We start from the raw sequence: 24,798 nt of genomic DNA, 5'->3' as shown, positions 1-24,798 counted from the left end.
TTTTGTGTTCTTCTCCTTTCATAAAATATAAACTCAACGATGTGAACTTCTAGTTGACATTACTTTTAAAAGATATATATAGTGGATGAATAAATAAAAAGGTTATGAGGTTTAAGTCAATTAGTTTGCTGAATATATATTTTTTGTAGTAGTTATTGATATAAATATATTTAAGTTTTTTTCCTATAATTGATATATATAAGATATATATATATAGTGGTGAATATATAAAAATGTTTTTTGTTCATTATTTTATATAGTTTATAATATATAAAAGAATAATTAATCTAACATTATTATTCTTTCTATAATTTTGACAATTAATACCATAAATCATTATTTAGTCTTACCTTTTATTTTAGATCAAATTATAATAAATTAAAATTAAATTAAAATTAAAATCATAGACCGTTCAAATTATAACAATTTTCTTATATTTATAAATAGATTTGTGTCTCTCTATAGTTAATTCTTGGATTATAATTTGACCAAAAATCTCTTAAATTTGAAATAAAAGGAAATGTTATATTCTCTTATCTATATTTGACCAAGAAAATATTTAATTATAATGTGTATGTTTCACTATATATATAATCAGAAAAAGTAAAGAAAACACACACCAAACAAAAAAACGTTAAACTGAATATCTTACAACAGAGTTTTAAATTTACTTATAAAATGGTCTTCGCTATGAAAACTTTAGTTCTGTTTGTTTTCACTACTTTTTTCATCATATCTTTTGTTGATTGTCATACGACAACTATGGCTACTACCCCTGCTAGTACGCCTGGTAACAATTTATTTTTATACTACATTTTTAATTATATGTACAATTTCATTCTTTTTGATTAATATACTTATTGGTTTAATAATTTTATTCACATAAATAGATTATGGAATCAATTGGGCGACTGTAGTGTGCTTCCAGATCTCAACGCCGTGTGATGTAGCAGGGCGATATGGGTGCTCACAGTTTTGTTACCAGTGGAATTATTTTTATGACAGGTGTGAACCGAACAAATGTTGTTGTCACAGATAAGTAGTCTGCGTTCAGAATAAAATAATCTTATAAAATGTATTGGCATTTGTTTGAAAGTAACATCAACAACTTTCATGCTTTATGTCAATATAGGATCAAGAATTGAAATAAATCAAAATTATTAGATTGAAATAGTTTGATTCAATCCATGTAATAATATTTTAAAAAAATATTTATGAGAAAAATAAAATTATATCAGAATACAACTTTGTATTAAAAATTTAAATTATGTAATTAATCAAAAGTCACAAATTACTCTGACTTCCAGTCATACAAGTTCACATAACCATGAAAAATGTAAGACAATAAGAATTTAACATGAAGAGATGATGATTGCTTATAGTCAATGGCAACACAACTTGATGGGGGGGGGGGGTCTTTACTGAGCTGAGTGATATGTAAAAATTTCAGTATCTTTGCTCGTGCATCATTAGCAATAAGAAACTTTTTGGAGCCTGAAAATATAACTGGTTATTATATTTTGATCTGCGCTTTTAAACCGCAGAATTATATTGTTTTTTGTAGAGAAAATTATTCAGATTAACTCTTATTTCTTAGTTAATTACAAGATTAACTCTGAGTAATCTTAGACATGCTCTTTAATAAGGTTAAAGACACAAAACCATTGTTACTGACAGTTACTACCATAATGCCATTTTCTCTCTTTTTTTATTAACAAGTAAAACTGAAAAATCAAAGCATATATATTTAAAAATATGCTCGATGAATCCAAATTAAAACATCTTTCTCTCTAAAAACTCGCATTTAGGGTTCATGCGATTCTACTACGACCATCGATTTCTCCGTCGAGGCTGCACGAACAAAGAAAACCCTAACTCTGTCTAGTCTCAATTTCGGTATATATTCATTGAGGTGAGAGCAAACTTTTTTTTTTCCTTCGGAGATCGACAATGAACCTCGTGATGCAACACTCTTACAAATAATGCAGTTTCTTTTTTATTTGAATTTCGGTTTACTGTATTGTTTTATGCTATTTGGTGTCATACTGTGTCCAGTATGTACCTTCTGTAAGACCCGAAAGAGTTATAGATCCAGCGTTTCACACAAGTCCATAGAGATCAAGGACTCCACAATGATTCTTGTGATGTTTTGATTCGTTTTTGCCTCATCTCAGTATCAGTCTTTAAATTTCTAGTCTACATGGTAACGTATCTACTATATTAATTTAGAGTACTATTTTTTTATCGACCGGTAAAAAGTTTTCATTAAATTTTAAAAGATCCAATAAAACATGTAACCGTAGTTAGAGCATTGTAAATACATTTATTATATTTCAGTTACTAAAATGATTCCCTGTTAAATAGGATATTTTTTATATTTAGAAAGTCCAATTGAGTAACAACCGTAATTAATTCAAGTATTGTCTATTCCATGTTATGTTGCATTTAAATTTGTCATGATTTTATAAGTCATAAAGTAAAGATCGGATGTCAAGAAAAAGTGTTATACAAAATATTTAAATATAATATTTACATTGTAACTGATAAAATAATCCTATATTGATACGAATCATACGATCATCATCACCTTGAAAATAGGTACAAACCAAAATATTTGATCTAAAACTCAAATAAACATCACAAAAAGGAAAAAAAATAACATAACACTATCATCTCAAAATTTGTCATTATTATTTTAATTTTAATTTTGTAAATCAAAATAGAAAAAGTCATAATCCAAATTTAGCGCTGGTTCTAGACTAGTCTATACTATTAAAACAAAAAAATCTTAAAAAACTATTTACAGAAAGTCATATTTGGACCATTATATTATTTAACTTCCTATTATTTCTTATACAAGTAACTTAGTTACTATCAAATATGTACTATAATCTAATATATTATTTTAATATTTTCAAAATAAGATATCTAAAAGATATTCTTAAGTATATTTTTCTAAGATTACATTTAGAAATATCTTTCAATAGTTTTTATTTAAATGTATATATATATATATATTTAAATAATAAATTCGGAATTAATATTAAATATAGTTATATATGAATATTAATTCATTTTTTATTTGTAGAATAAGAAACAGAATTTCTATAATATTTATATATACATAATTCATATTCATAATTAAACTGATAGACCAATTAATAAACATAAAATTACTTAATCCATTTATTAAATATTTTATAAATTTTAAAATTCAAAATAATTATATATACAGAATAACATATATTCATGAATTTTAAAAACTACTTCAACTTATTAAAATAAAATATTAAAGTAAGATATCTAGACTAATCAATTTTATATTTTACATTTTCAAATTAGAATATTAGAATATTAAAATATTAATTTGATAAAAATACAATACTAAATTATGTTGATATTAATATTATTTGATTATAGGTTACATCAAACTATAGGTTATGTTTAACAATTACAATTTTTTGCGGATTATTTTATAATAATGAAAATATTTATCAAGTATGAGACGGGTAGAATTACATATAGTTAATTTCTATTATAATTAAATAAATTTTGACCGATATAAAAAGTTAAAGATAAATTCATGCTATAATTTTAAGCTTTAAAGTATAAGTAAAATTATCTGGGGTGGGTATATAAAGGAATTATCTTATTCTCATAAAATTATATTTATGGAAATTTTAATTTAATCATATATATATTTTTTAAAAATTATATAAAACACACATATGTATAAAATTTCTAATTTGCAGTAAATTATTATTCGAACAAACATTTATCTCGCGCTTTTAAAGCGCGGATTAAAATCTAGTTCTCTTTTACTACTCACTTTGTCGTTCAGTTGGTGTTAGACTTTCGACCGGAACAGTCATAAGAAAGAGGCTACATCTGTGTGGGGAGCACATCCATTAGTCAAGGTGTGCTGAAGAGTTCAAACTATGGAGAAGAACGATGAGTTCAAGGCTGCAGTTAAATCTGTAGGAGAGACAATCAGCACAAATAGACAGCCTAAAAGTCCAAGCATGGTTTCATGACCAAGGGTATGACCGTTGGAGACTGTCACTCCAATCTTTACGACTTTGTAAACGATCTCAAGGATGGCTACTAAGTTTCCATTTTCCCTGTGTTTTTTTTTTGCACTTTGTTTATACGCGAAAACTGATTATATATATACATATGCAATTCATTTGCTTCTTTCTTCTGAAATAAATGATTCCTTGTTAAACGTCTTTTGGTTCCTGCGTTGTCTTTTATCACAAACAACCCTTGCTACAGTGTGTTCTTACATAAAAAGGACACATTATTTTTCCTTTTGATGAGTCTAATTTCTTTGAGTGGAGGCGTTGGGTACTCTTTTCTTACATGTAGCTGAAGTAGTGAACACACTAAGAAATGAAGCAAAAATGGTTTCGGGTCTAAAATAGTTCTGGTTTCGATTTTTAAAAGAGTTAACTAGGTTGTTACTGTTATTAATTTTAACCAATTTGTGGTCAAAATAAAAAAACAAGTCTATCAAATCCTAATTAAAAATTTTAAAATTAAATAAATTTGTCAATAAAGGAAAAATAAATCTATCAAATCCTAATTAAATCTATTAGAATTAAGTAACTATGTGGCCTAAAGAAAATAGATTTATCAAATTATAATTAAATCTGTCAAAATGTAGTAAATCTGTGGCCAAAAGAAAAATAAATCAGTCGAATCTCAATTAAATCTCTCAAGTTGAAGTAAATCTGTCAAAAAAAAAAAATTTGAGAACGATAGGTTAGAAATGTTATCTGTCATGAAGTTTATTCATGCAAACTTTTTCTATCTATTTATTCATGTAAACATTCAAATTTTTAATTTGAAATCCTTTGTAGAAAAAAAAAAACAAGAGTAGACCAACTTGAGAATGTAAGTACAAATTTAGAATATTTTTTACTGCATTTTGAAAGAAGGAAGCTATATTTCGCCGGATCTGTGTTAATATCAGTGTTTTTAAAACCGGACCGGAAGCCGAACCGGATTTTTTTGGGTCATGGTTCAATATGGTTCGATCTGGTCAAATTTGGTTTAATACTTTGGTTTAATATATTTTTAGTATATAAATTTTAAAGCAATGTTATTAAATATGATACGTAACTAAAATATAAATAAGTTTTAAACATAAAACATTATAAATATAAGTTAGTTTTATGTTTAATTGATGGTTTATAGATTTTTGATAGGTTTAGTGGTTTTTATTGGTTTAATAATTTTGAAATCCAATCTATCTACGTGGTCGGTTCATGGTCGAACCAATTACTAAACCCAATCCGGCTATATAATCGGTTCATAGTCGAATCCGGTCTAACCATCGGGTCGGTCCGGTTTTAAAAACACTGGTTGGTTAATATGTTTACTTTTTGACATATGAAAATTCAAAATGATTATCTGGGCATTCTAGGCCCAATAATATTCGTTAGCCCATTTACATTCTTCTCGTCAACTATTTTCCCGCCAAAATGAATTGGGAACAGAGCTTTTTCACCTCCGTGAAAAGGGAATATCACAACTGTAAAAGAGTGAGATTTTTTCATGCTCCTCCAAAGACGACGGAACATTCGCCGCTGTGCACTCCGACATCGGCCTCTTCTTAGACAGAGTGAGCTCCTTAATATCTCAATCTAGGGTTCCTTAGTATATAAAGACGATTGCTTTAGGTTAGGGTTCTTACTAATAATATGTATTCTTCTTCTACAGCACGAAGATGGATCTCACGTGTCCATTCTGTTCCGTGTGTTACAGATTACATAGAAGCTTCGTCAGCAAACAGACAAGATGTCGATGTTGTAACAAGAACTTCACCGCGCGTGAGACCCCTCTTCAAGGCCTTTCGTCTAAAGACAGTACACCTAAAAGGATATTGAGTCAAATGCTCCGTGAAACACATCAGCACCATCCGGTTGCTCCTTCCAGTTCCGGTCCAAGCTTTTGGACTACGTGTCGAAACTGTGGGTGTAGACATCGTTATCTTAGAGTGTATTTAGACAAATGGTTCGTTTGTCCGAGTTGCAGGGAGGAAACCATTGCGATGGAAGTGCTTGCGAGATCAGGCGAGGTTCTGTTCAACAAATGGTTCCAAGAGTTTAGATCCATGTGTAAGAACGAGGCTGCGTCTGTCTCTGGAAAGAAAAGCTCTCCTGGTTCGAGATGTGATGTGAAGGTTGTTGGTGAGAAGAGAAAGAGGGAAGAAGAGGTTGCTGCTTTATCTCAAAATCACAGCAAGCCTGATGGTGTTATTGGTAGCGCTGTAGACAATAACAGAAGAGGATTCAATGGTAATGGAGATGAAGCGTCAAGCTCTGGGGATGCTAAGGTGGATAACAACTTTGGTTTACGTGATTCAAGTTCAGGAGGTGATGTACAACCAAAGATTGCTGGTCTGAAGTTTAACGACTTTGATAAGCTGAGGGAGGAAGTAAACTTTGCAGTTGGCCAGGTTTGGGCTATCTATGACACAACTGATAAGGTTCCTAGACAGTATGCTCTCATCAGAAAAGTTTCAGTTCCTTCTTTTGGGCTTAGGATCACATATCTAGAGCCGGATCCTGATGATGAGAAAGAGATCCAGTGGTTTGAAGAAGACTTGCCTGTTTCTACTAGTCAGTTCAGGCTTGGGAAGAATGAGAACACTCAAGAGCGTTCGTTATTCTCACATGTTATCCACTGCAACGAAGGAAGCAACTCTGGTCACATCACTCTTTCTCCAAGAAAAGGAGAGACTTGGGCTCTATTCAAGAACTGGGATATGAACTGGTCTTCAGAGCCAGATTCTCACCGCAAATATGAGTATGAGTTTGTGGAGATTTTGTCAGATTATTATTGCACTGAAGCTGCTGGTGTATCTGTTGCATTCTTGCATAAAGCAAAATGCTTTGCAAGTGTTTTCTTCCGAATGGGAACTGGTGATGCAGAGACATTGCACATATCACCTCACAGTTTGTACCGATTCTCCCATAGGATCCCTTCCTTCAAACTGACTGGAGTTGACGTCAAAGGTCTGCCAAAGTATGCTTACGAGCTGGACCAAGCTGCGTTACCTGCAACAATCGAAGAGGTAACCGTCCCTTCACATCTATTACCAGAGTTTGCACCTCCAAAGCCAGAAGCTCTCTGCTTTCCTATAAACGGAAAGGTTTTTAAAACTGGTCAGATCTGGTCATACATCGGATGCAATGACAACATGCCTAGGGACTACTGTAGGATCCATAAGATCAGTGTGACTCAAACATTTGAGCAGGCTCCAGTTTACAAAATAGTCTCCTTTCGGTTAAAGCCCAAGCGTTTACCTGGGGAAGTCATCATCCCTTGGGAGGACAAGAAACTGCATGTTAGTTGTGGAACTTTCTTGGTGACTAGAGTTCATGTAGCACTCGCTCCTAATAACTTTTCACATCTGATGGTGCCTCAAACCTCCATGGAAGGAAATGAATATACGTATACCATTCTGCCTAAGGTTGGCCAAGTGTGGGCGATATACAGATTCTGGAATGGTTTCCTTGAAGAAACCTATGAGGACTACGTCATTGTCGAAGTTCTTGATGACGCCTTGGACTATAAGGTGTTAGCGCTGGAGCCTGCGTTGCAGTTTAATGGAGATGAAGAGAGGAAGAGAGTTTTTGGAGCAGCTGAGAGTAGGCCACGTGATTTTGATGATGGGGATGAGGTGATATTTACAATCCCAAAGTTGAAAGTGCTGAGATTCTCTCATCAGATTGCTGCTTCCCGGGTGATAAAGGAGGTAGATGGAGAGTTGAAAGAGCTTTTTGAACTTGATTCTACAGCAGTATCTGTATTGTGAGGTGACAAGAGCGTTGAGCAACGGGTGTCAGAGAAGGATAAAGTCCCTTTATATTAGCTTTTTGGTGGATTCTGACTCAAGGTTTGTTCTTGGTTTAAGATCTAAAACCTTTAAAACTTAAAAGACTTTATCCAGTGTTTTATTTATGTTTTTCGTTTGTTGGTTTAAATCTATGGAAGTTCATGAATCTTGAAATGGTGCCTAGGAAAAGAACAGTGGTTTGGATCTCTCCGTGTTTAATTACTAATCACTTGATTAGAGAGTAGTTCTCTGTTTAGTGTTTGTGAAGCCCTCCTTGCATATATGTGAGCTTTGAGCTGAAGTAATCTCAACGTTGGCCTTTTGTGTCATTACTCATGTGATCTGATATAGTTTTTTAAATTACTAAAGATTTGTAAATTTTACTAAAAGTATTCTACCAACAATATTTAAAACAAATACTCATACATTCAATTTCAATTTCTGAAACACAGATATTTAAGTCACTTCCAGAATACAGATTTAAAGGGTTGACATTATCTGATCAGATGTATCAACAAACTGCTCATTTGTATGTACAAGAAGTTCAAGACAAGCAAGTCCATCTGGTTGATCGTTCTCCTGTAAGACCCAATGTCAAATGCCATAAACTCGAACCTGAAAATGTATATGAATCAATCTGGAGATTTTGAGGTGGATAAAACTGTGAAGGTTTTATATTGTTATTGACAAGGCTGTAGACAATAACAGAAGAGGATTCAATTATAGTGGAGATGCAGGAAGGCAAGAAGATTCAGGATGGGGAAAGCAACTCCATGAAGTTAGTTGTTCTAAACAAACATTGCCGAATGTCAAAGGAAGCTCAGGAAATCTTGAGGTGGATAAAAACTTTGAAGATGTTACTAACAAGGCTTTAGACAATAGAAGAGGGTTATAATTGAATTAAGAGTACTACAAGGAAACAAGAGATCCCTGTCTTAAACTTCAGGATTCATGTTTTATGAGTACATGGATACAAATAATTGTACAGGATTACGACAAAATCTATATAAATGCTAAATAACAGGAGACATTCTTTCTTATTTGCGTACAAATATTAATACTCATCAAGCAGTTTGCAAACTATGTGCACCAGTGCCTGAACCTAAGCTCACTGTCTGAGCCTCATCCTCTCCCGCTTGATCGTATGAAGACAGCTCGACCTGGTTCATGTTCCGAACAAAGACAGTGAAAGCATGGAAATGCTCAGGCGAGAAGAAAAGAGCTCCCATTCTCTGATAAGTAAACAGATCAATTCCTACACTCTCATCCTTCAGATTCTCAACGATCCTCTCAAACCCACCAGGGACAGAAGCAGAAGAGTTTTGCCCTGAAACAACCACTCCTTGTTTCTTGCATGACGTTTTGATGTTACCAAGTAACGACTCAGGGCTAGAGAGAGAGGCCAGTGACTGGTGCTCGTCGGAAAGATCCATTCCAGGTATTATCATTCTACAAGAGTTCTTTGCAAAGATCTCTGCGATTGCCTCGTACCTGTCGTGACCATTAGAGCTATAGAACCCAGCAGTTAACTCAGAAGGCTGAGATCTCAGCTTGTTCCATTGGTGCAAGAGAGGCAACTTCCCACTTACTGACACTCCACTTCCACCAAATGCTGATGACGCAACGGAGAAGACTCGGTCCGCATGGGAGGTGAGAAGAGACGAGTACCAAGTCAAGAAGAAATCTCCATACTGAGACTCCCATGACCCGCCGTCTGAGAAGAAAGAAGTGGAATGAGGCTGTTGGTCGTAAGCAGGAGCGTCGTGTGGACCACCGAGTCCCCAAAGAGGGTTGCCTGATGACTCGGCGTAGTGTTTGAGAGCTGAAAGCATGTGTTTGTCGTAACACTGGAACTCTCCAGTACCAGAAGGCTTAGTCTCGTGTTGATGAGAAGGGTATCTTAGCTCTCCGTCTGGTCCCATACCTAATGTGATTCCCTGTAAACAAAATGAATAAAAAAATCAGAAACTAAAACCAGAGTAAACATATTGAGTAGGGCTGGGAATTTGGTTAGTTCGGTTTGATAGTTCGGTTCAATCAGGAAACAAAAAAAAAAACTCGTTTTTTCGGTCGATAATCGGTTAGTTCGTTTTCTTAAAAAAAAAAACAGTATCAATCTTAACTGAAATTCCAATCCGAATCGAACCGAACTAACCAAAATCCTAATCGAAAAAACCGAATTACCGAAATTTTTCAGATTTTATTCAATTTAAGCTGAAAATTTAACCGAACTAACCACAAAACCGAAAATTCGGTAAAATTTTTGAAACCGAACTAACCAAAAACCACACCAAAATTTATTCGACCGACCCGAACTAACAGAAGAAACCGAATCTGCAGGCCTAAATTATTATTGAGAATGCAAGTGCAAAACAATACCGTGATAGTGTTCCCCATGTAATCTGAGAAAGCAGACTTGAAGCTTTCGCAGAAACCACCATAAACCTCCATAGGAGTCTTCCCATCAAGAACAGGAACATCATCAACTCCAAAGGACAAGCAATCTTTGTACTGTTTCCCATATCTGTCTGTAAAATACATCCCAGGTTCACCTTCCCCTATCTTTGCCACCCAGTCAGGAAGACCAATCTCCGGGTCTTTGGACCCATGAAAAGAGAGTGACACCTGAAGCTTGAGTCCAACCTTCTTAACAATCTCCGCCACAGCCAAGTACCCTGACCATTCGTATTTCCCCGCAGCTTCTCTCTCAACAACTCCCCAGAAGACAGGTAACTCAACTCCCTCAACGCCGAGTAGCTTCAAAGCTTTGAGCCCAGCGGTGATAGCTTTCATGTGGTTCACGTTGTTGCAGTCTGAAACTGTGTCTAGAGGAAGCCCAACGAATAGTTTCACGCTCTCAAGCTGCTGCAACAAAGACAAAAAAAAACATGTTTTAATTACATACACCCTTGTAATTTTATCTCATATTGGTAATAACAATCCCACGGGATAAAAGGAGAGACCTTTTTCTCCTGATTTAGAGAAAAACGCAATTTTGCAATTGAAATCGAGTTCAGAAACAAATCAATTGATCTCAAACAATAGCAATCGAAGGAAGAAGAGAATGGTTACCGATCTAGGGTTTGGAGTCGGTTTCAGAAACGGAGCTTGATCGGAGACGATGGCTTCGCATTTCACGGATCTCGGAGAGCACCGGATCCTGATCTCCTTCCATTTCGAGCTTTGGTGGGTCAAGAAACAAACTTTATTTCTCGATTCACCGGACCCAAGTCTAAACCCGAGCTCCCTGAAGGATAATTCAGCTCGGCAGATCTTCGCTTGAGGGTTACCAATCACTGAAACCTCCATTTTTTGTTACGCGAAATCGAAGAATCAAAAAGGCAAAGGGGATAAAGATGAATGTGATTTTATCCTTTAATCCGAAATAAAGATCAAAAGTGATTTGTGGATTGTTTTGAGGATGTTAGGTTTGGTTTATATAAGAGACGAAGATGAGAAAAGAGAAGGTTAATGGATAAAAACTGTGCCCTCGTGGACATTCCACGTGTCGTTACCAAAAATGTTCTCATACTTGTAGCCGCTTATAATTTTCTTTTCGTTTTTTCTACGTTAATGATGGCAATATTGATGGCTAAATGCGTCCACGAAAATTGAATTATCAATGGAAACGTATATTTTTTTCTACGTCAACGACAGAGAAAACATAATTTTTAAGGTAGTTTTGGTAGTTAATGTTGAAAAGTTGTACTATCTCCGTTCCCGAAAATAAGATGTTTTAGATTTTTTTCTTGTTTCACAAAGATAGATTTTTTATATTGTTAATGTACTTTTTTATACTTTTGAGGAACATTAATTGAGAATATTTGAATTGATTAAATTTCATTGGTGGAAAGTTATTGGAAAGTGTATAATAAAGTAAAAAATAAATTAAATTATAAACATTTATTAAATTCTTAATAAGCGTGCATACTTTAGAAAATCTTACTTTCAGGAACAGATGGAGTATAATTTTAAGAAACATTAATTGAAAATATTTGAATTGGTTGAATAGTATTGGTTGATATTTATTGAAAAATGTATAATAAAATAAATAATAAATTCAATTGTAAAAAATTAATTGTTTCTTTAATATGTGTGAATACTCTAAAAAATCATTTTTTCGGAAACAGAGGGAGTACCGTTCAATTAAATATACTGAAAAGTATTTCTAGTGGTAGAGTTCCCATGGAGAAAAAAATGAGTGATTCATATGAATAGCAAGTGATCTTTAGTACATGTTAAAGCAATAAACAAATTATTCAATATTAAATAGTAACACACCTTCGCATGGATATACTTGTATCTTTTGAAAAGCGTGAACCAGATATTCTAGCTTTTTTTTTACGTTCACAAACTTGTATCTCATTAATTAAAACGAGAGGAATACGTAACAATATGAAATTTGTCAGACAAATTCAGTTATTTATTTTACTATTTTTTTTGTCACAACAAAAAAAAACAGTATCTTACCATTTAATGATTTGTATTATTTTACCCTTTAATGATTTGTATATGCCAAGTTGGTTGAGTACAATTTGATCATGCACTTCAATCGAATAGTATTGTCACACAAAGCTACATATCGTTGTCAAATAAAACTATTTTAAGTAAATTCTATGATCCGGCGTTTGTTACAAATGTTCACTATATTGATTTGAGTTATATGATCCAATTAATTCAGCCCAGTAACGTTGTTTTCTCTTTTAGCTTTGTTTATCAGTTTTACCAGAGATTAATTGTATTTTATTTTGCATATTTACATATTTTTAGTAGTTAATTTTGATCTTGTTGCAGAGAATCGAGTGAACCCAAGGCTTCAGGTCTTGTGCTGCAAATACATCATCTAATACCGAAAGAACAACTATAGAATCTTTCGCTCTATTGTCTTTTATATTCTCGAGAAAGTTCAAAATAATCTTTACCATACGATCTGAATTTTATGCACAATTATAGTACATTTATAGTATCAAAACAATTAAATGTTATCCTAACTAACAGTAACCTATCATTATTGAATTCAGAGAAATGTATCTAGAATGGACTGATGATTGTATATTAGATCATTTACTATTTTAAATTAGTATTTTCAGAATGATTGATTGGAAAATTCTATGATGGATTTACCTACGCATACGATTTACTATTTTAAATTAGTATTTTCAGAATAATTGATTGGCAAATTCTACGATGGATTTGCATACGCATAGGATTTACTACAGACAAGTAACATCAAATTATTTGCAAGCATTATTGGAAAAACACACAATCATGATTCATATGCGTAGTTATAAAAACGTTGATGTTACGTTAAAAATGGAAACGGCAAGGAAAGTGGATAATAACATTGTTTTGTATCGAGGAACAAACGTGGATGTGGTCAAGTTGTCAATGATGACTGTGTGATTTTTATAATAATTATATCTCACTCGGTGTGATTTTTAAAGAACCAAACTTGGGTTCACCCCTATGAAACTTGGGTTCACCCCTATGGTGAATCCCCAAAATTCACCTCATTATTGATTACCAATCAAATTGCCATGTAGGATTAATAAAAAAAGTATTAAAAGTAAAAAAAAAAGGAAAACAGCTTTAAAAAAAAGGAAGACGTCGACTTAACGACGTTGATCAAAACACCTCCTCGGCTGCTGCTTCTTCAAACTCAGAGGTTTGTTCTCAGTGCCTAAAAAACACAGATTGTAGTTTTCAAACAAAGTTTCGAGATCTGTGTTTGAACGGTACGTCGCGTTACTCTCTTTTATCCTTAGTCAAATTTAAGAATCGATTTTTTTAGATTAGGTCAATTCCATAAAACAACATAATTGACCTCAAGTATAGTTATTGTTTGTTATATATCTCAGGATCATATAGTTTTAAGCTTAGAGTTGTTAGATCTTTTTTAATCACATATATGTATGATCATGGGAATATGAGAGAAAAAAAGGAATAGAGGAGGTCACGGATGCTTTGTAGCTTACCGCCAGTGTGTTAAAAAAATTGGAGTTAAGCATTATTCAAACTTATTTAACTATTAAGCTTTGAAAGGAAAAAGAACTAAAAATATCAGGTTGACAAATTGGAACTAATATACTAAATTGTAGCTACTGATTCTCTTACTTTTTCGGAATACATTACATTTTGGTTGTGGGAAGGCATTAAATTGATGTGGTTTATGATTGAAATAAGGCCAGGTCATGATATATGATAAAACTTGATGATTGGCATTAAATTGATATGTTTAAAACATCAATTGTTTAGAATCTTCATTAAAATAAAGTTTAATTCTTCTATGTTATCTAAGATAATCTCTGACTGGTGTTTGTATTTTGCTATATAGTTGCAATGGAGAGTAGTCATTCAAGTGATCAAGAAACTGTTTCCTCTATTCAAGATGAATTTAGTACTCAAATCTCAGGTGAAACCAGTTTGTTAAGTCAGAATATGGATGAGTTTTTATCTGAGGAAGATGCCTCATTCAGTGATGACGATGTTTCAGTCAGTGATTTCGATGAAGAAGCGGGCATAGGCAACAAGGATGATTATATTCAGACTAAAGATGCTGATGATTTAGAGGCAAACAATGAAAATCAGAATAAATATGAACTCTGTAGTGGAATGGAGTTTAGTTCTGATGAGTCTGCATATAATGCTTATAGAAAGTATGGAGGCAATCATGGTTTCGACGTAAGGAGACAACAGACTTCGAGAAAAAAAACAAAAAGCTAGTAAGGATGGTTTATGTATGCTCAAAAGAGGGGCTTAGACAGGAACCTAAGGTCAGGAAAGCATATTCACGACCAACCACAAGGTGTGGTTGTAAAGCTCGCATGTCTTGCTACCTTCAGAGTAACGGAAGATATAAGATTATGACTTTTGAGCCGAATCATAACCATGATTTAGTGAGGACACCTATGAAGCATTTGATGAAGAGTAACCGAGCAATCTCTATCTCTCAAAAACAACATGCTGATGATGCCGATATGTCAGGAATTTCAGCAAAAGCAACCATTGAAATGATGAGCAGAGAAATTGGGGGGCAAGCAAATCTGGGTTTTATAGAAAAGACATGCACAATTACATATACCGTAAGCCAATGGCAGCAATGGAAAAGGGAGGTGCTGGAGCGGTTTTGGAGTACTTTCAAAAAAAGAAAGAGGATGATTCATCTTTTTTTTACTCAATGCAACTTGATGAGGACGATATGATCACTAATATTTTTTGGGCAGATGATCGGTCAATTAGTGATTACAATCTTTTTGGAGATGTCGTTTGCTTTGATACAACTTACAAGACCAACGAATATGATAAGTTTGCTCCATTTGTCGGGGTCAATCATCATAAGCAAACTATTGTGTTTGGTGCTGCTCTCTTATATGATGAAACAACAGAATCTTTTGAGTGGCTTTTTCAGACTTTTCTTGGAGCAATGTCTGGAAAACAGCCGCAAACAATTCTTACAGACCAATGTGCAGCAATGGAAAATGCAATAGGAAAATTCTTCCCTGAAACAAAACATAGGTTATGTGTTTGGCATATTTACCAAAATGCTACAAAGAGGTTGAGTTGTGTATTTCATGGACCAAACCATTTTGCCACAGACTTTGGAAAATGTGTATATGACCATGAGAATGAAGTAGAGTGGTTATCGGCATGGAGTGAAATGCTCGAGAAGCATGGATTGACAGAGAATAAATGGCTGAATGATTTGTTTGAGTTGAGAGAAAAATGGGCAAGGGTATATGGTCGTCAAAATTTTACAGCCAATATGATGAGCACACAGCGTAGTGAAAGTATGAATAATATTTTGAAAAATTACTTGAAGAGCAGTTATAACTTGTTTCGCTTCTTTAAACACTATGAGAGAGTGTTGGATGATCGGCACTTTAAAGAATTAACTACTGACTTCAGTATGATGCATACCTCGCCGGTATTATCAGCTCCTGTAGAAATGTTACAACATGCATTGGACGTGTATACACCAGAAGTCTTTACCTTGTTCCAGAAGGAATACATAGCTATAGGTGATTATGTTGCCAAAAGGGTCAATAAGTCTGAGATGGTGAGTGCTGAATACAATGTATCTTTACGTGGTCTTGGAAGAAATCATTTGGTTAACTATGTTGCTGCAAACGAAACGATACATTGTAGTTGCATGAAGTTTTCTTTTGGTGGAATCTTATGTCGTCATGCATTAAAAGCGTTGGCCAAGAAGGATGTTAGAAGAATTCCACCTACTTACATTCTGAACCGATGGAGTAAAGAGGCTAAAGCACGAACCATATCCTTTTATCATTCAGCGACACCTAATGATACAGTGAAGCAATCGTTCGGAAAACGATATAGTCATATATGTCGTACTTTCCGTGAGATTGCGTCTGTTGCTGCTGAACATGTAGAACTGACGTTGTGTGCAGATGAAGCTGCCTCTCAGTTGCTTGAAAAATTGGTGGAAAAGAAAATGGAACTTGTGAAAGCTAATAAATGGATGGTCCACTCTTCAGATTTTGAACTTGTGGAAGAAGAAGATTAAGAAGAAGTTCTAAACGCACGTGGAATAAAAAGAAAAAAACCTCCTGGACGACCGAAGAACCAAAAAGCCGGACGCCATGGTCGGTATATGAGTGTGCTTGAAATAAAAAATCGTGGTATATCAAAATCATCCAATAATGCTACAGCCAAAAAAAAGTTGTCATTTCAGGTATTTGATATAAAGTTTTTTTTTGTTTGTCCAATCCTCATTGAATTTTGGGACTTAATCAATCTACAGATTTCAGGACTCAAGTCTTCCTCTTGATACTCAGTTACCTGTTGCTGCCACTAGTCTCACCTTAGGCAATGAAACTTCTTTTTCACAACTGCTCCAGGTTAATACTTCATTCTTTATACCATTTATATTTGAATTATCTATCATTTTTTAATTTGTGTATGTGTCATATTTTGTAGGGATTTGACAAGAGTTGTGGTGGATCACCGTATAACTCTGTTATTTTAAATATGAAAGCAGATATTAATTATGTTTTGTTTTCGTTCCAACTTTTGGTGTTTCTAGCATATTCTTGTTTTTACACTTATTATTATCTTCAAAAATCAAGATCATATTAGCTTCAACGTCTCTGCTGAACCTTTAGCAAAGCACACACAATGCCCCAACACTTCATAGACTGATCTGTTCTTGTATTGAATATATTAGTATTCCCAGCTAAGTAGAAAAGCGTACAACATTGCGACAAAATAGTTTGAGAACGTGGGTTGTTTTTATCCATGTACATGTTCTTGTAACTTATGTCAATGTGTATACTCTCATTCATTCATATGTGAAGAAACTATATATAAGGGTTGGAAAATAAACTGGTCCAAGTAGCTTAAAACAAGCATTTATACAACACCATGAATGAATGATCTTCAGTAGTAGGTAAATCAGAGTAAAATGAACTGGTTTCAGGCCATTCTGGTCATAACCTCTTGAAGAAGAAACTTTGTATCTTTATAACACGAGGCTAAGTTCTTCGTTTTAGTTGCATTCTTCTTAAGTCTATATGTTCTCCCTTTTCTTTCATAGATGTTCTCTTCCTCTAGTGACCTACGAAGAACAAACCAGAGCAAAAAAAAAAAAAATTCATTCTCTCCTCACAATGAAGCACTGGCTTACTGCTTCACTTTGTCGACGTATATTCAACCCTTAGTCGTGATCCTGGTCCTTATCTTTGTAGTGCATATTCATGAATACCAAACCAGAAATAGCTATTCTCTCTCACCTTCTTACTCGATGAATCCTTACATCGTGATGTGGAACTTCTATAAAATACATTATATTGCCTTATAAAAACATACAATACACATTTATAATGTCTTACAAACAGAGACGTGAAAGCATTCTTCTTAACTCTAGTTGTACGGCTCACTGTGTTTCTCTTGTTCACTCACTCTCTGTTTTTGTTCTCACACTCACTCTGTTTTGTCTTGTGTTTCATTATTACACAAGCACACACAGTCTCTTTACTCCGTCGTTTCTTTTCTTGTGCTTGGAGAGAGAGAAGAGAGTAATCTTCTTCTTCACTCTTCCGTTTCTTGCGCCTCAAGTCTCTTCTTCTTTGTAGCTTGTTCTCTGCTACCCTTCTTTGTTCTTCATCTTGGGAACTTCTCTTAGATCCACTTCGTCCGTAGATTTAATCAAAAGTTCAATTCCAATAAAAAACATATCTTTTAACTAGATGCTCTTCTTCTCCATCTTCTTCTTCCTTGTTGATAACAAACAATAATTACACTTGAGGTTAATTATGTTGTTTTAGGGAATTGACCTAATCTAAGAACATCGATTCTTAAATTTGAATAAAGATAAAAGAGAGTAACGCGATGTACCGTTCAAACACAGATCTCGAATCTTTGTTTGAAAACTACAATCTGTGTTTTTTAGGGATTGTGAAGAAGCCTCCGAGTTTGAAGAAGCAGCAGTCGACGAGATGTTTTGATGAACGTCGTTTAGTCGACGTATTCCTTTTTTTAAAGCTATTTTTCTTTTTTTTCTTTAGTTTTAATACCTTTTTTGATTAATTGTGAATTTGATTGGTAATCACTAGGAAGGTGAATTTAGGAGATTCACCACAGGGGTGAACCCAAATTTTGTTCTCAGTATTATTAACGTCATGAAGATATTATAAACTAGGGTCAGAGGGTAAATAAATGAACGAAACAATACAAATGTATTTTAATTTTAGTGAAATTGTTTGTTTATTTTAAAAATAATTTCACTATTTTACTACAAATTTTACTTTTAAAAACAAGAAGGAAATATACATTTGTTACTATTTTACTAAAAATTTTACTTTTTTCTGTATCGGAGTCTGAAACATGAAGGTGTAAATCTTGTTAATATACAAATATTTTTTTTGTATTTGGTTGTCGGTACGTTTGGTTGGACCTTATAGCATCTCCATCGGTAGATTATTGATACTGATGAGTTCTAACCAATTTTCTTTTTTTAAAAAAAAGAAAATATTTGTGTCAGAAGACTCTTCAATACAGATGTCCTTCTTTAACAGAATAGCTTTTTAATAAAATTCAAAAATTAAATAAAAACTAAACCATTGTTAAAGTATTAATACTTTTATCAATAAGAAACTAAAGTGGGTACCTCTAGGGCTGGACATTTTATCCGTTAAATTTGATTCGATTCGTTATTTGTTTCGATTAAATCCGAAAATTCTGGATATCCGTAAACTTTCGAATCAAAGCAAATACTAAAAATCAATATCCGTTAAAATCGAAGCAAATCACAAAAATTAAAATTTTGGGAAGCGGATTTCCGATCCAGCAATATATAAATACATGTATATCTTGATTATATTTAAAGTTTTTAATGTATAAAATTATATAATTATTATTCTAACATATGATTTGATAAATTCTATTCACATTATTACTTATATAAATGTATTACATAAAAGGAAGAGAACACATTTATGATAATTATATTTTTTTTCTTAAGTTTGTGTTATTATAATTGTTAACTAAGGTCAAAAAAATTTACAAAATATGTAGATTCACTATGTTTTTTAATTTTTATCATATATATCATGCAAAAAATATTTTACAAAACAAATTTGTATCAAAATTTTAAGATTATTTGTATTAATCAAAACATATGAGATATCCGTAAGTATTCGTAAATATCCGCAAATATCTATTTATTTTCCAGATATCCGTTTTTCCGAATATCCATATTTTTTCGATGCAAAGCAAATTGAAAAATTAGATATCCGTGACATACGAAGCAAATCACAAATACCTTTAAAAATCCGGATATCCGATCCGTGCCCAGACCTAGATAACTCACCTTTGGAGGTGCTCTTATGAACTTTGGAACATGTAGTATGATTAGTGATTGGGTGCATTTCGTGGGACCTCGTTAGAGGCTTTTGGATTTTTCAGATTTTTTTAATTGCGTGAGTCGTGTTTGTGGCCTTTTAGTAACGTGAAATAATGCTTTTGTATTGGTTTGTTTTTTTTAGTTAGGGTTATGCGAGTATTAACTTGTACTTTTTTATCAAGCAATAACGAATGTTTGACATGTTTTGATGTAGCCAATTCGTGGCTAATTCCTTATTTGTATAATTTTATGTTACCTTGTAACGTAAGTTCGAAGCTAGAGCGAAAATTAAAGAGTTTTTTGTAATAATGTAAATGCTTACAGGCCCGTACGTAAACTTTTTTCTGAAAACCACGGTGTAGACCAGTTACTGAATTGTTTTTATATAAATAATTCTAGAGTTCCTTGAATATAATGTGCTTGGACGTTGCCGCTACCAGGGCATCTAGTCATAAGGTAGCGGAAACGCTAGACGGAGGTCAATGGAGAGACTGTTAGTGGCTGGAGGTTCTGATGGTGGTATACCCGTGGCTCTGTGCTGCCTTTGCGAGAACATGGGATGATGTCATTCTGTTAGGTACAGCTATTCGAGAACAGGAGACTGAAACTACCGCCAGATTCAGACTCCTTGTCAAAATAGAAATGAGTTCCAGGCGGCATTGATGAACAAATGACCTCCAAATTGAAGCTCGATTAGTTTTCATAAATAACATTAGGATGAAACTCATAATTAACAAAACAGATATGAACTGATACCTCCTATAAGCTTCAGATTAATGCATGTTGCAACAGCCACACATGGGTCAACCTTGTAGCCTTTAAGTTGTTTGTGAAACGATACAGTGTGAGAGTCGATACACTCATAGTGACAGACACACCACTATTGAACCGATCGAGACATGAGAGTCGGACAGCTTGAAGTTTAAATTGCTCTGTGTGACTGTGTTACCTCAAAGTCGCTAACATAGTACATTGAAAAGATGCCTGAATGTGTTCAGCGGTTGGACGTTCACGGTGGCTTGGGTGAGAGTCGCCTGCAATGCATGACAAATTGGAAACATAAACAAACAAAATATATATCTTAACCATCAACAATAAACTAAAGCCCTTGTTAATTTTTTCATAATCAAGACATAAGCATATTGATTTCCTTATACGGACTATTTGATGAATAAAAATATACGAACAAAGTGAAACAGAATCAACAATCACAACAATGATCATATCCTAAATATTTGACGATAAGAAAAAAATATGGGGAATAACGGAGACATGAGCGTATTGATCTCTGGTGAAGAACTATTGTTGAAAGTTTCATAATCAAAACATCAACAACGCTTGAAAGGTTAAGAAAAAAAACTACAAAGTCAAGCCGGAAGTACCTTGGCGTACAGGAGGAGCGTGTCGACCCTCGCCGCCTCGCTTAACCGGAGATCCTTTCAGAGAATTGAAAGAGAAGATGAGTCCAAGAAGAGGATTGTTCACATATTTATACTGAACACACACCGTCTTTCAGACCTAATCAACGCATTGAAGATACTTTCTGGGAGAATAAATCAACATGATTAAGAGCAACATTATCAATGGCAACTCTTAACAAACATCTTAGAATATTTAATGACTATTTTTAGTCTAAGAAGTTTTGTAAGATACTTAACTAAAATACTACATTATCAATAGAACTTTTCGAAGGTTCTTAGGTTAAAAATATTATTTTTATTTATAAATAGTAATTAAGATATTATCCATTTATATTCAATATATTAAAAAAAACTTTTTATTTCATTAAATTAAAATTACAAACATTTTACTACATTCTATTTAAAAAAAATTAAAAATAATAGCTAACACACATTTTATTCAATTCACAGAAACTTAAAAATCATTGGTTATTTGGAAGATGTCCAAATTTAGCCCAAATATTTTCAATCAAATCGAATTTTAATTGTTCATGGGCTTGTCTGTTACGAACGCTCGATCGACGATCCATTGCAGTGCTGAGATTTGAATTCGGAGTAACGGTGAATGTATCCTCTTCTTCGCTTTCTTGAAATTCTCTCTCGTTATACTGAGTGAATGTTGAACGTTCATCCTCGACAATCATATTAGCTGAGTGAATGTTGAACGTTCAAACCTCAACACGCACCACGCATACTCAAGATTGAATTTTCTCTTGTGATCAGCATAGTAGATATCATAAGCCATCTTGAGGACGTCAGTCTCGCTCTGACCAGAAGTTATCTGTCTCTCCGCTGCCGAGTAAGCACCGCAAAAATTGTTGGTGAGGTCATTAATCTTCTGCCACCTCTGCTTAATATGGAGCCACTCTCTTGGTTCACCACTCTCTTTAGCATGTGGAGTAGATTCATAGTACTCAGCAACACGTTTCCAGAACGTCCCTGATTTTTGTTCATTCCCAACCACTGCATCCTTAGATGTGTTGAGCCAAGCACTTATGACGACCTCGTCATCAGCCGGAGTCCATTGCCTTCTCTCCTTAGAGGCAACTGCTGGGTCTTCACGTTCAGGTGGACCGTCAGGTTGTTGTGAACTATAAGGAGGTATCTCAGATGGATACTGAGTAGAAGGATAGCTTCCATACTGAAAGTTTTGGCTATGGAGAAGATAGCTATAACTAGGGGACTCACTATAGGGATTCAATGGATTCCTTGAATCCATTTCGATTAGAAGGACATGAATAGAAAAGAAAGATACGTGAGAGAAAGAAGAGAGTAAGGGATAACCACAACAAGAATTAAACTTGTTGCGGCTATTTAAAGAAATTTGAGAGAACAACCATCAGAGAGCTTAAATGTTTCTCTAACAATCAACTACCAGGGTCTAATCAATATTTATTACTCGGAAAATAAAGAATCAAAGCAAACAAGTAAGTAAATATGATACACATTAGTTACTTATACTCGTTACACATAACTAATCAATATTTATTACTCCTTCGAAACTAACTACAAAACCAAGCAAACTAACTACAAAACTTTGCCAAGTAACACTCCTTCGAAACCAAACTAAGTAAAAAAGTCAGTACAACGTTTTCATTAAATGTCGAAACCTACTTACTTCAATTTACACACCAACTAAAATAACACATGTCAATGATGAAGCCAATGTATCTGAAACAACAAGTATAGAATCAAAATTCAGTATAGATCACAACATATAACGTGGCTCTCCATCAACTATACAATCAAAATTCAGTTCACTAATCAATCAAGTATAGAACTCAAAATTCAGTTCACTAATCAATCAAGCATATTTTTTTAACTAAAGTTCACTAATCAATCAAGCATATTTTTTTAACTAAAGTTCCCTAATCAATCAAGTATAAGAAAAATTCACTAAAAACACAGATCACTATACAATCATATACAACCAAAAGGCGAATCACGAATCTATTTGTTTAAATGATTCCTCTATATAGCTAACGGAGGACGGAGAAAGAAGACAAACATGTTGGTGACGGCGGCGGAGATGGTTTCCAACCGGAGAAAGAAGAGAGGCGAGATGGATGAGAATAGACGACGGCGGCGGAAGTACCCGTCGACAGCGAGAGAAGGAAGAGACGATGAAACCCTAAACCCAAACTCCGTGGACCTTGATCAAATCCAAAGCATGCAAAATATTAGAAACACATAATCGATAATCCCAGAATTATATCCACAAAATCGATACGAGAGAGAGAGACAGAGAAGAGGGAGACGGAGAGAGAGAGTAATATGAACCTGGTGCAGATTCGATGCCGAGATTAAACGATCGATCGATGTGGACCGATGATTCTTCACTTCCAGCGAATTGCCGTCTACGGATCGAGAGAGAGAGAGAGAGAGAGAAGAGGGAGACGGAGAGAATAGATCCAGAGCAAAATGACGAGACCCTCTACCGCTTCACAAAACGTATCATAGAATGACACGTGACAGAAGAACGAAGTCAAAAAACTTCTTACCTAAAAATCGTCTCCTTCATTTAACTGGACTTTATATTTAATTTTGGGCCAATATTGGGTAAGGATCGCCCATAAGAAGTGTTCAAATGTCTTGATAATGTTGCTCTAAGATGAATCCATTAAGAAGTCTGTTATGGTCATGAGAAGAAGTGCAAACGTCACCGCCTCCCGCCGCATGAAGATGGGAGACGATCTTCGTGGGTTAGTCTACACAATATTAGTGTTAGGGGGAGAGAGTTTCTGTTTTCAGGCCGGATGTTTGCACGATTCCAGGACCCATAACACAATAAACGAAAAGCCCATGACGCCATACATTAATGAAAGGCTGCGTAGAGAAGGAAAGCGACACATGTCGCAACGTCAAGCAACGACTTATTAACCTGGATCCTAGATGGCACGCTTTGAAGGAAAAAACCCTTTTATATATAAAGAAGATTGAATATCATATTATTAAAAATTATTATCATCGAGATGTGTATCTTTTAGGTTATGAACGGAAACCATAGTGCGGTGCATATTTGGAATTGATATCGTTTTGAAGATATAAATGTCAGCAACCATAGTGCGGTGCATATTTGGAATTGATGTGATTTTAAAACTATAAATGTCAGCAGTAAGAAGTAAAAATGCAATCTCAAGAATGTTTTTTACAAAGTAATGCAGTCACAAAAATATATTTTTGTCCGTTTATTTCATCCGAATAACGCAACTTTCACACACTATTACTTGTTAGTGTGGTACAGTGCTGTCTGTATGTATTTACTTATAATTAACTATAAAATATTATTAAATTTATAAATATTTTGATTTTTAATAAAATCATACATGATAATTTTCAGTTATGTAACTATTCAAAACTAGTTAACTTAAAGATAAAAACAATCAAGTTATTAGCTTATTTTTATGTTTTTCATTTTTAACACTAAAAAAACTTATTTTCAGAACAATAATCAAATAGACATAATGGTGATGATTGGTTCGACTGTGCCTGTAGAATTTTAACTGTAAAAGTTTAGCCGTAGATTAATTGGTTGTAACTGTAAAGTTGTTACTATAGATTATTTTTGCAGAGACTTTTGCTGTAGTTAAATTTGTTCTACCTGTAATCTATAGACGGCAGATATTTTA

The 24,798-nt window shown here is 33.9% G+C and overlaps 4 protein-coding genes and 1 long non-coding RNA gene across 7 annotated transcripts; 3 read left to right on the top strand and 2 right to left on the bottom strand.

Annotated features, from left to right (window-relative positions):
* The first annotated feature begins 387 nt into the window (after positions 1 to 387).
* Positions 388 to 1,119, top strand: LOC125584133. Its single transcript, XR_007321134.1, has 2 exons — positions 388 to 790; positions 891 to 1,119. It is a non-coding gene; the product is annotated as an uncharacterized LOC125584133 (long non-coding RNA).
* A 3,094-nt stretch (positions 1,120 to 4,213) lies between these two features.
* On the top strand, positions 4,214 to 8,012 carry LOC106385501. The gene is made up of 2 exons (XM_013825413.3): positions 4,214 to 5,626; positions 5,725 to 8,012. Exon 2 carries the CDS (start codon positions 5,732 to 5,734, stop codon positions 7,823 to 7,825), a length of 2,094 nt encoding a protein of 697 aa, XP_013680867.2. The 5' UTR covers positions 4,214 to 5,626; positions 5,725 to 5,731; the 3' UTR covers positions 7,826 to 8,012.
* Positions 8,013 to 8,720: 708 nt separating this feature from the next.
* Positions 8,721 to 11,289, bottom strand: LOC106386614 (inactive beta-amylase 9-like). Of its 2 annotated transcripts, none has more exons than XM_013826443.3 (3): positions 10,919 to 11,289; positions 10,226 to 10,711; positions 8,721 to 9,783 (listed from the first exon to the last, which is right to left on the bottom strand). In XM_013826443.3, the coding sequence occupies exons 1-3, from the start codon at positions 11,153 to 11,155 to the stop codon at positions 8,911 to 8,913; spliced, it is 1,596 nt and encodes a 531-aa protein (XP_013681897.2). In that variant the 5' UTR covers positions 11,156 to 11,289; the 3' UTR covers positions 8,721 to 8,910. The 2 variants fall into 2 exon arrangements, with proteins under 2 accessions (XP_013681897.2, XP_013681898.2); XM_013826444.3 differs by having other exon boundaries at positions 10,226 to 10,708; positions 10,919 to 11,282.
* A 3,647-nt stretch (positions 11,290 to 14,936) lies between these two features.
* Positions 14,937 to 16,373, top strand: LOC106383470 (protein FAR1-RELATED SEQUENCE 5-like). The gene has a single exon (XM_013823570.2). The coding sequence runs from the start codon at positions 14,937 to 14,939 to the stop codon at positions 16,371 to 16,373; it is 1,437 nt and encodes a 478-aa protein (XP_013679024.2).
* A 3,622-nt stretch (positions 16,374 to 19,995) lies between these two features.
* On the bottom strand, positions 19,996 to 23,871 carry LOC111204029 (glutathione S-transferase T2-like). Of its 2 annotated transcripts, XR_002656452.2 has the most exons (3): positions 21,092 to 22,363; positions 20,466 to 20,743; positions 19,996 to 20,384 (listed from the first exon to the last, which is right to left on the bottom strand). XR_002656452.2 is itself a non-coding variant. In XM_048752055.1 (2 exons), exon 1 carries the CDS (start codon positions 22,386 to 22,388, stop codon positions 21,810 to 21,812), a length of 579 nt encoding a protein of 192 aa, XP_048608012.1. In that variant the 5' UTR covers positions 22,389 to 23,871; the 3' UTR covers positions 19,996 to 20,743; positions 21,092 to 21,809. The 2 variants fall into 2 exon arrangements, 1 of the variants encoding a protein (XP_048608012.1); XM_048752055.1 differs by having other exon boundaries at positions 19,996 to 20,743; positions 21,092 to 23,871.
* Between the last annotated feature and the right edge of the window lie 927 nt (positions 23,872 to 24,798).

This window comes from Brassica napus, chromosome C3 (genome assembly GCF_020379485.1).
Source record: "Brassica napus cultivar Da-Ae chromosome C3, Da-Ae, whole genome shotgun sequence".
Classification (NCBI taxonomy): Eukaryota; Viridiplantae; Streptophyta; class Magnoliopsida; order Brassicales; family Brassicaceae; genus Brassica; species Brassica napus.
The sequence above is the reverse complement of the archived record's forward strand: the minus strand, read 5'-3'. Positions and strand labels throughout refer to the sequence as shown.

Bases quoted from the DNA above. Each gene is read 5' to 3' on its own strand.
- LOC106385501 (XM_013825413.3), top strand. From the start codon at position 5,732: ATGGATCTCACGTGTCCATTCTGTTCCGTGTGTTACAGATTACATAGA.
- LOC111204029 (XM_048752055.1), bottom strand. From the start codon at position 22,388: ATGGATTCAAGGAATCCATTGAATCCCTATAGTGAGTCCCCTAGTTAT.
- LOC106383470 (XM_013823570.2), top strand. From the start codon at position 14,937: ATGGCAGCAATGGAAAAGGGAGGTGCTGGAGCGGTTTTGGAGTACTTT.
- LOC106386614 (XM_013826443.3), bottom strand. From the start codon at position 11,155: ATGGAGGTTTCAGTGATTGGTAACCCTCAAGCGAAGATCTGCCGAGCT. The intron at 10,712-10,918 runs GTAACCATTCTC...TCTTTGTTGCAG, and splicing joins CGACTCCAAACCCTAGATCG to CAGCTTGAGAGCGTGAAACT. The intron at 9,784-10,225 runs GTATTGTTTTGC...TTTTGTTTACAG, and splicing joins ACATGGGGAACACTATCACG to GGAATCACATTAGGTATGGG.